An 11,366-nucleotide genomic window follows, 5' to 3' on the forward strand; every position below is an offset into this window, starting at 1 on the left:
TTGAAATTTTTAAAGAAATATGCCATTTCGGTGCCCAATACGTTGCACCCACTTTGTGTTGTCAGAGACCTGCGCTCCTGAAACTATTAAGTGGGCCATCCCGAGGGGCCAAAAATTATATATGTGGGTGTAAACTGCTGCTTGGGCACACAGCAGGGCTCAGAAGGGAAGGATCACTGCGCTTTTTTAGCTTTTGGGGTACCGATTTAGAGGGACCCTCGGGGCACCATGATGTTTTTGCAGAGCCCTGGAGGTTCCAGTAAACTGGAATTCCCCAAGAAGTGACCCCATTTTGTAGAGGCAATTTTAGGGTCTCTGCAAATGTGACACGGTGTCCAAACACCAACAATCTAAATCTGCACTCTAAAAGCACATATCGCTCCTTCACATCTGCACCCTGCTGTGTACCCAAATGGCAGTGTATGCTGACATGTATGACACTGGTGTACCCTGGATAACGTACATATTGCCATATGTGGGTAGAATCGGCTGTTTGGGCACAGCTACGCACAGAAGGGAAGGAGCGCTATTTTGTTTTTTGGCACACAGTTTGGTTTTTGGACGTCACTTTTGCAAAGACTCTGAATTGCCTATAAAGTGGAATCCGCAGACATGTCACCCCATTTTGGACACTAGCCCACTGATGGGATTTATCAAGTGGCGTAGCGAGCGTTTTTAACCCTTGAGTGTTGCATTTATTTAGTTTCCAGAAATGAAATCGCAACTGATAATGAGAAGTTAAAAATTAAATTTTTCCAGAGATTCGCCATTTTAGTGCCCGATATGTTGTGCCCAACTTATGTCAGCAGAGATACATACTCCATAAACTGGTAAGCGGGTATCCCGGGCACAACAGCTTTCAGAGCGTTCATCTCTGATACAAGTCGGACACAACATATTAGGCACTGAAATGACAGATTCCTGGAAAAATGGTCATTTTCACCTCTCACAATCAGCTTCGTATTCATTTATGGATAATAAGTTATAGCAACACTTGGGGGTTAAAAATGCTCTTTGTACCCCTGAATAAATCCTTCAGGGGTGTAGTTTCCAAAAATAAGGTCTCATATCAGGGGATTCCACTTTACTGACGTTTCAGCTCTACAAAAGTGTCATGGCATCCAAAAACCAAACCCTCTGTGCTCCAATAACCCTTCTTCCCTTCTGTGTCCGGCTGTGCCCTAATATCAGTTAATACTCACATATGACATTACGTCCGTTATCCTGGGTACACCAGTGTCATACATGTGGCATAAACTGCAGATTGGGCACACAGCAGGGCGCAGAAGGGAAGGAGCGCTATGAGGCTTTTGGAGTACAGATTCAGATGTTTGGTATCTGGATGCCATGTCATGTTTGTAGAGCCTGTAAGGTACCAGAAAAGTGGATTCCCCAAAGGAGTGACCCCATTTTGAAAACTGCACCCCTCAAAAAAATTATCAGGGGGTGTAGTGAGTATTAGTATCCCGGACGTGACTGCACAGCGGATGGCGAAGAGGGAATATATAAGCTGTGCGGAGGACATTGCAGACACCAAATTCCCTACTATGTTCCAGGAGCTCCTATGATTGGGTGAGTCACTCTGGGGGTCACTTTGGGGGTCATTTCTGGTGTCTGTTCCCTCATAAACTGTAAATCTGGGGTGTCCCCTGATATCTGCTCGCACAGCTTATATATTCCCCACCTGCCGCAGCCAGTTGTATTCTAATGATTTGGCGATTTTTGCGGGTTTTTGTCTTCACATTACTAGATGCTATATTTTCTTTATTTTTATGGCGACATGGCCATATAAGGGCTTGTTGTTTGCGGGATGTGATGCATTTTGTAATGACACCATTTTTGGGTGCCTACAATCTATTGAATACATTTTATTAACTCTTTTTCTGCTGGATTTAAAAAAATTAAATCAATTCTGGCATTGAATTTTCCCTTTTAAATTTTGCGCCATGCAGCGTACAGTATAAGTAACATGTGGCCTTTATTCTGCGGGTCGGTACAGTTACGGCGATACCTCATTTATAGTATTTTTTTATGCAATAATAAGTCTGCAGAACAAAAACACATTTGGGGACATAAATCAGTGATTTTTGCATCGCCATCTTCTGAGAGGCGTAACATTTTTATTTTTCGGTTGACAGTGTTGATTGAGGGCTTATTTTTTGCGGGACAACCTGCGCTTTTTATTGGTACTATTGTGGGGTGCATATGACTTTTTGATCACTTTTTATAGCATATTTTCTAAGGTGAGATGGCGAAAAATCACTACTTCCGGTGGGTTTTTCCGTTTTTTTCCCCCCGACGTTTACCATATACATTAAATATTATTTCAGTTTTATTGTACAGATTGTTACAGATGCAGCGATACCAAATATGTATTATTTTTATTTTTTTAGTTTTTTTGTTTTTTTTTACATAACTCATTTTCTATAGAAAAAAAAGATTTTTGGGGCTTTATATCTTTATTCATTTTTTTCAAAAGCTTTATTTTTCACTTTTTTTCACTTTTTATTTCACTTTTTTATGTGTCCCTTTTAGGACACTTGATTCAGCAATGATTTTATTGCTGAATCAGTGTTACAGGCTGGAGACACAGGCTGCACGTGTCTCCAGTCTGTAACAGGAAGCCAAGCGATGTAGACGCGTCGCTTGGCTTCCTGAGAACCGGGGCAGGATCAACCAGGTAACGGGGGGCTCAGGCAGTCTGGGGTCACTGGCTAGACCCCAGACTGCATGTTTTTCATATCGGCAACCCCCGATCTCGCCGCGGGGGGTGCCGATCTGACCGGCACCATCACGGAACCGCTTCAGTTCCGTGATCATGTTTGATCACGGAACTAAAGGGGTTAAACCCCCCCCATCGGAGCCCCCTCCGATGGGGGGCTATGGAGCAGGGTCTTAGCTGTAAGATACAGCTAAGACTTGCTCAAATTACGTCGGCACTGACAGGGAATCCTTCCCTGACTGCCCTACGTAGTTTTCCTATAGGGCAGTCAGGAAGGACCTGTCAGTGCCGACGTAGATTCCCTATAGGCCAGTCGTTAAGGGGTTAAAGTCCTCTGCTGCAGACAAACGTCCTAGCTGTCTAGCCGACTGCCCACCTCAAAGCTAGCCCTTTTAATAATTTAATTTATTGATCGTTTTAACATCCACAGTCCTTGTGTTGCTTCCTCACATATATGGGCCCCAGCACTTACAGAATGATAGATTTCATTCACTCCAACAAATCACTGCGCACCTTGAACGACCGCAATTGCTATAAAAAGAATAGCGTGCTGGCTCCCTTCTATTTTTATTAGTATTATTATTTATTTACTTATATAGCCCCATTAATTCCATGGTGCTTTACATGTTATTGTTTACATACCGTACAAAATATATACAATTATTATACTAACAATGACCGACTGGCACAGTGGGATAGAGGGCCCTGCCCGTAATGGCTTACAGTCTATGAGGGAAGAGGGATAGAGACAGAAGGTGTGGGTAGAGACTGTTCAGATGGTGATGTAGTGACATTAGCATTATTGGAGATTGTAGGCCTTCCTGAATAGGTGATTCTTCAGTGCTTTCTAGCTTGTGATTGTGGGGGTCAGTCTTATGTATCTTGGTAAGGCATTCCAGACTAAGAAGTATGCACGGGAGAAATCATGGGGATGGTTGTGTGAAGAGCGTATAAGAACAGAGCGGAGTAGGTTGTCTTTGGAAGATCGGAGGTCACGTGTGGGCAGTTAGCTGGAGATTAAGTCAGAGATACACTCACCGGCCACTTTATTAGGTACACCATGCTAGTAACGGGTTGGACCCCCTTTTGCCTTCAGAACTGCCTCAATTATTCGTGGCATAGATTCAACAAGGTGATGGAAGCATTCCTCAGAGATTTTGGTCCATATTGACATGATGGCATCACACAGTTGCCGCAGATTTGTCGGCTGCACATCCATGATGCGAATCTCACGTTCCACCACATCCCAAAGATGCTCTATTGGATTGAGATCTGGTGACTGTGGAGGCCATTGGAGTACAGTGAACTCATTGTCATGTTCAAGAAACCAGTCTGAGATGATTCCAGCTTTATGACATGGCGCATTATCCTGCTGAAAGTAGCCATCAGATGTTGGGTACATTGTGGTCATAACGGGATGGACATGGTCAGCAACAATACTCAGGTAGGGTTTGGCGTTGCAACGATGCTCAATTGGTACCAAGGGGCCCAAAGAGTGCCAAGAAAATATTCCCCACACCATGACACCACCACCACCAGCCTGAACCGTTGATACAAGGCAGGATGGATCCATGCTTTCATGTTGTTGACGCCAAATTCTGACCCTACCATCCGAATGTCGCAGCAGAAATCGAGACTCATCAGACCAGGCAACGTTTTTCCAATCTTCAATTGTCCAATTTCGATGAGCTTGTGCAAATTGTAGCCTCAGTTTCCTGTTCTTAGCTGAAAGGAGTGGTACCCGGTGTGGTCTTCTGCTGCTGTAGCCCATCTGCCTCAAAGTTCGACGTACTGTGCGTTCAGAGATGCTCTTCTGGCTACCTTAGTTGTAACGGGTGGCTATTTGAGTCACTGTTGCCTTTCTATCAGCTCGAACCAGTCTGGCCATTCTCCTCTGGCATCAACAACGCATTTCCGCCCACAGAACTGCCGCTCACTGGATGTTTTTTCTTTTTCGGACCATTCTCTGTAAACCCTAGAGATGGTTGTGCATGAAAATCCCAGTAGATCAGCAGTTTCTGAAATACTCAGACCAGCCCTTCTGACACCAACAACCATGCCACGTTCAAAGGCACTCAAATCATCTTTCTTCCCCATACTGATGCTTGGTTTGAACTGCAGGAGATTGTCTTGACCATGTCTACATGCCTAAATGCACTGAGTTGCCGCCATGTGATTGGCTGATTAGAAATTAAGTGTTAACGAGCAGTTGGACAGGTGTACCTAATAAAGTGGCCGGTGAGTGTATATGGAGGAAACAGCTTAGTATGTCAAAACAATCTACCCTTAGCGTAAAACATAACTTTTAATTTCGTCAGCTAACGAAATTTCGTTTAGCTGACGAAATTAAAAGTTATGTTTTACGCTAAGTGTAGATTGTTTTGACAAAATTGTAGCAGTTAGTGCCCATTGAGATTTAAGGTTAGTATGTCAGTGTTAGTAACTTGAACTCTATTCGTTGGGCAACGGGTAGCCAATGAAGGGAGTGGCAGAGGGGAGTAGTGGATGAAGAATGGGGGGAGAGGTGTATTAAGTATGCAGCACAGTTTAAGGTGGACTGGATGGGGTGAGAGTATTCGCCATGAAGAAGGGTATTACAGTAATCTAAGCGGGAGATTATGAGGGAATGGACTAGCATCGTTGCAGTTTCTGGGGTGAGGAAGGAGCGGATTTGATGGATGTTTTTGAATTGGAGGTGGTGAAGGTTTGAATTTGCGACTTGAAGGATAGGTCAGAGTCCAGGGCTATCTCAAGGCAACAGACCTGTGGGACAGGGTTAAGCATAGTTCCATTAACTTTGATAGATGGGTCAGGTAGAGAGGCCGTACAAGGTGGGGCAAAGATGAACTCTGTTTTCTCCGTGTTGAGTTTGAGAGAGCGCGTGGAGAGAAAGGAGGCTACAGCTGCTAGACACTTTGGAACTCTGGCCAACAGAGAGGTAATGTCTGGGGCAGATAGATATTTGAGTGTCATCAGCATAGCAATAGTAATGAAAACCATGAGATTCTATGAGTTGGCCCAGGCTGAGAGTGTAGAACAGGTTTCCTAGGACGGAGTCTTGTTGGACACCTACAGAAAGAGGGTGTGGTGAGGAGGTGGTATGCAAGTGGGAGACACTGAATGTGCGGTTTGAGGAGATCCAGGAAAGGAAAGGGGCAGGTTTGAGATGCCAAGGGATGAGAGCGTTTCTAACGAGGGAGTGGTCGACTGTGTAAAAGGCAGAAGAGAGGTCAAGGAGGAGAAGGACAGAGTAGCGACGCTTGGCTTTGGCAGTTAGGTCGTTAGTGATTTTGGTTTGGGCAAGTTTCTGTGGAGTGACGGGGTCTGAAGTCTGACTGTAATCTGTCAAAGAGTAAGTTGGGCATTGGAATTGTAGAAGTTTTCCAAAGCACTGGAACTTCACAGCGCTGAGCACCACAACTTTTTTGGGACACTGGGAGCTACTTGGTCTGGCCCAGCCAACTTATCAGTCCTTACCATCGGTGTCTACTTCTTCTTTCTCCTAACCCAGAGCAGCATCACTGAACCTGTTAAAGGATCCTTATAACTGATTCCATTTATAATTTTTAAGCCAGTCCAGACTCTTCATACTGTGTTTGTACTCTACTCTACAGTCCCTCAGCTCTCTATGTACAGCGTTACCCACCTATGTATCCTTATATGCAAATGAACATTTTCCTATGTTATCCCCTACCATGGTCACAAATCACATTTCCCATGGTAGACTCAAAGTAGGACTGCAGTTCACCTTCAACTTCCCTAGCTCACAGTCTGACCTGCTTTGTAAACTGGGCAGTGTGTCCACTAACCTATATGATGAATGCCGGAAAATCAGTTTGTGATTAGATCTACTGAGTCCAAAATGGTGATGGACCTATAAGCGTCTTTAATATTCACAGATGGCATGTCAATTGTTTTCACCTATCTGGAAGCATACTTTAAAAATTGATAGAATTTAGGAAGCGAGACTGACTCCCAGATATGGTTGAAGTCTGTGTCTATTAAAGGGATTCTACCATTAAAACACATTTATTTTCTTGTTGACATGACATGCCTTGACCCCTTCCCGCCGATGACACTTTATGACTTCCTGACCAAGCTCGATTTTTCAAAACTGACATGTCACTTTATGTGGCAATAACTTTGGAATGCTTCAACTTACCAAAGTGATTTTGAGATTGTTTTTTCGTAACACATTGTACTTCATGGTAGTGGTAAATTTTGGTTGAAATGCTTTGTGTTTAATTATGAAAAATAGGAAATTTGGTGGAAATTTTGAAAAATATGCATTTTATAAAGTTTGAAATGATGTGCGTTGCATTGCCAAAATTGTATAATAAATCTCATGTCCCTGATCTCTACTTTGTCGGCATCAAACTTTAGTTATACGATTTACAAGTGAAACAACAATATTCAAAATTTTCAAGACATTTCTAAAACCCATTTTTAAGGGACTAATCCAGTTATAAAGGGATTTTGAAAGACCCTTGTATTAGAAACCCCCATAAATCACCCCATTTTAAAAACTGCACCCTTTAAATAAGCCAAAAAAAACATATACCAAGTATTTCAACCCTATAAGTGCTTAACAGGAATTAAGACAAAATGGAGGTAAAATTTTCAAATTTGATTTTATTTTACTAATATTTTCGTTTAGCCCTAGAATTTGCATATTCACAAGGGGTTAAAGGAGAAAACGCATCCCACAATTTGTTATGCAAGTTCTCTGGACTACCATAGTACCCCACTTGTGGGTGTAAACTAATAATTGGACGCACAACGAGACGCAGAAGGGAAGGCGCGCCAAGGAGCTTTTAGAGGACAGATCTGCCTGTGGTCAGTTTCAGGAACCATGTCGCATTTACAAAGCCCTTGAGGTGTCAAAACAGTGGAAACCTCTAGAAAGTGACCCCGTTTTGAAAACCACACCCCTCAAAGAATTTATCAAGTGATGTAGTGAGCATTAATAACCCCAAAGTGAATATTTAAGGTGTGCGGAGTAATTTGGGTACATTAAATCCCATTCTATTTTCCCACTAGCACCTATGACACGGACAGGGAAGAGGAGCATTCTGGGGATCAGCGCTGGTATAGTCTCCCTCATAAGCTCTAAATATGGGGTGTCCGCTGAAAACGCTCGCACAGCATATACATTTCCTTCTAGTCGCAGCCACTTATGTCCTAATGATTTGGCGACTTTTGGGGGTTTTTGTCTTCACATTGTACAAGTTAGATTTTTATTTTCTGGCAATGTGGCCATATGAGGGCTTGGTGTTTGCGGTATGAAATGTGCTTTTCAATGCCATTTTGGGGTGCCTGTAACTTATTGACTACATTTTATTAACTCTTTCTGGGTGGGATGTAAAAGGAAACATGAATTTTAGCATTGCTTTTAGCATTTTTTTTTTTCCGTGCAACGTACAGCATAAGTAACATATTACCTTTGCTTTTCGGGTCGGTACGGTTACGGCGATACCTCATTTATATTTTTTTAATGCGTTGCTATTTGTGCAGAATAAAATTCAATGTAGGGGAAAAAATCAATTATTTTTGCATCGCCATCTTCTGAAAGGCATAGCATTTTTATTTTTTTGGGATGACCTCTGCTTTTTATTGGTACCATTTTGGTTTTCATCTGACCATTTGATTACTTTTTACTGAACATTTTGTAAGGCAAATGTGGTGAATAATCATTATTTTGTGCGGTTTTCTTCGATTTTTTTTTTTAATGATGTTCGCTGTTGGGGTTAAATAATGTTTTAATTTTATTGTTCAGGTTATTACGGACGCGGTGATACCAAATACCGTATATACTCGAGTATAAGCCGAATTTTTCAGCACAATATACTTGAGTCAAGCAAAAAAAAATTTTTTGTATTTTTTTTTGGGAGGGGGTGTCTATGACCAGCTGAAATAGTAATGTATAGAATCTCCCATAAAATAGTGAAAAAAAAGAAGCTTTAAAAAAAAAAATCTATTAAAAAAATAAATAAAAGTTCCAAATCACTCCTTTCCCTAGAATACATATAAAAGTAGAAAATGACTGTGAAACATTAGGTATCCCTGTGTCTGAAAGTGCCCGGTCTACTGAATATAGGGTATCTGCAGTGCTCCTGTTCCATCGGGAAGGGGTTAATAGGAGCACTGCAGATACTCTATATTCAGCCAGGTTGAATTCCAAGTGGGGGAAAAAAATCCCAGTCCTCAAGCTCAGGGAAGGGGCAGACAGACAACCAAAACACCCCCTCCCCTTCCCCAGCACCCAGCAACTACTGCGCCCAAAAACTCCAACCATTTTCATTTTTGAAATTTTCCACCAGCTGCTACATTCCTCCCCCTAGGCTTATACTCGAGTCAATAAGTTTTCCCAGTTTTTTTGTGGTAAAATTAGGGGCCTCGGCTTATATTCGCGTCGGCTTATACTCGAGTATATACGGGGTATGTAATTTTTTTTTCTATTTTTCTTTATTTTACATAATAAAACATTTTATATGGGAAAATGGGATTTTTGGGGCTTTATTTCTTTCTAATTTATTCTAACTTATTTAAACTTTATTTTTACTTTTCTATAACTTTTGTTTTTTTCCCTGTCCCCATGGGGGATTGAATCAGTGATCTGCTGATTATGCCCCGCTTTATCTTTTATTCTCTTGAGGCTATTCCTGGTAGGTTTATCCATGTCTGCATTAGGTCTATGTGTAGGATATCTTGTACCATTTGCATGAGCAGTAATACAGAAATAACTCCATTTGCGTTTTTCTTTTTTTCTTTTCCTAAAGGTCCATAGTAATATACACCTTTGTCGGGAGGAGGAGAATCCCTATGAGTTACTGCTTACTGCTGAGACCAAAAGGCCAATTGATCAAGGTAAAGGAGTTTAAAGGCAAAAATGCAACTAGAAAGATGTTTTACTATTGGTACAATGGAATGTTGAGTATTTTTTCATGGCGATCAGAAACCCCTATATCATTTTTCAGAGGCCACTGATCTTATTGTTTGCCATGGCCAACATCTCTAGCTTTCCCTTTGCACTGATTTGACAGGTGTCAGTCAGTGTTCTAAAGCTGTGTATAGCATGTGTTCAATTAGAAAGGGAAGGTCTGTTTGAGAGGATTTACGATAATAAATATTATAATTTACGAAAAGTAAAATCTAATTTGTCGCAAAATTCTAAAACAATGAAAGCTATGAAGGTAACTAGAAGTCAACAGACTTCTCCTGAAGTGGAGCTGAGGGGTATCATCGACACCAACAACACTCTCATTATATGTCCTCCCAATGAGCTGCTGAGATGTTGGAACAATCACGGGCACAGCGCGAGGAACAAGTTCAGCGGCAGACCAGCTTGACAGCTGCCGAAACGCCGAAGCAGGCGTATCATCAATGCCAACAACATACTTATTATATGGTGTCCCAGCCAGGTGCTGAGATGCCGGAACAATCACAGGCACAGCATGAGGAACAAGTTCAGCAGCAGGACAGCTTGAGAACTGCCAAAACGCTGGAGCAGGCAATCCATCGATGGTAGCAATTTGCTGAATATAGCCGGATTATCGACGCCAACAACACGCTGGAAGAGGCTAGTGATAAATTAAAATGTAGCATCTGAGTGAATAAACATTACTTTAGACATCCTGGGTATATGTGACCTTGTTTCACCATCATCTGTTGGTGTTGAGAGAATAAGGTAAATGAAACTGCTGACAGATTTTCTTTTAAAAACCTGAGTTTTCATGAAAAATTTAAATATCTGCTGGGTCTTTTTTGTGCAGGGTTATTCTGCTGCTAATGTATCCATTGTGATTCAAACAAATACATTTTGTATTTTGCTTTGAGGCTGTGGGCATGTGCTGTAAGGGGCACTTTGCCCCTTCCCCTAGCCATTATAACTAGTTTTGTTTATTTACATGTAATTGTGCCAGGAGTTAGTTACAAGAGCAAACAATAGGATGAGAAAAGCCCAAGCACAATGCTGCATGCATGGGCTGTGCATGTGCAATAAATTCTGATGAAGCAGCCTATACGGCTGCTAGGAGCAGTGCCGTGATGTCAAAGTAGTGCGCATGCGCGGATATTGCTAATCCATGCAGCTACAACTGAGATATGAGATTTAAATGATCAGGATTACTTTATACCATTGGAAGAAAAACAGTTGAAAAACTAGATGTTACATAGATATCTGTTTGAACTGTAGGGATGTGTAGAAATAAGAATTAAGGGTATTTGATACAACTCAAAAAATAAAAAAAATATATTTATATATTTGTATAAAATGCTTATTATTACTAGATAATATTTGCAGATGCTAGATACATATGTGAGGTGAATGTAAAATGGTTAAAATACATAAAAAGGTGTCCATTAGGGTTGAGCGATCATGTTCGGAAAAGATCAGATTCTGATCGGCGATCGAGAAAAATTCGCGATCGGAATCCCGAACACGATCTTTTCCGGCGGGATCGAGGTCGGAGGTTAAGTTGGCTACTGGCCAATCATTGTGGGAACAGCTAACATGACGCCTGAAACTCAGGCACCATGTTAGCTGTGGGCAGAAAGCTAATTGGTTGCCGGCAGCATCATCACACCCCTCTATATAAGGGCAGTGATGATGCAGACGCCACCATTTTTCTGCACATACTAGCTA

At 41.7% G+C, this 11,366-nt stretch overlaps 1 protein-coding gene across 4 annotated transcripts in view; it reads left to right on the top strand.

Annotated features, from left to right (window-relative positions):
* ANKS1A (ankyrin repeat and sterile alpha motif domain containing 1A) overlaps positions 1-11,366 on the top strand; it is a 232,048-nt gene that overhangs the window by 121,578 nt on the left and 99,104 nt on the right. For all 4 annotated transcript variants that reach the window (XM_075264255.1, XM_075264256.1, XM_075264258.1 and 1 more), the window contains one exon: positions 9,502-9,589. In XM_075264255.1, coding sequence (XP_075120356.1) covers positions 9,502-9,589 — 88 coding nt within the window. The remainder of the gene's footprint in view (positions 1-9,501; positions 9,590-11,366) is intronic.

Source organism: Leptodactylus fuscus, chromosome 2 (genome assembly GCF_031893055.1).
Source record: "Leptodactylus fuscus isolate aLepFus1 chromosome 2, aLepFus1.hap2, whole genome shotgun sequence".
In the NCBI taxonomy this organism is placed as follows: Eukaryota; Metazoa; Chordata; class Amphibia; order Anura; family Leptodactylidae; genus Leptodactylus; species Leptodactylus fuscus.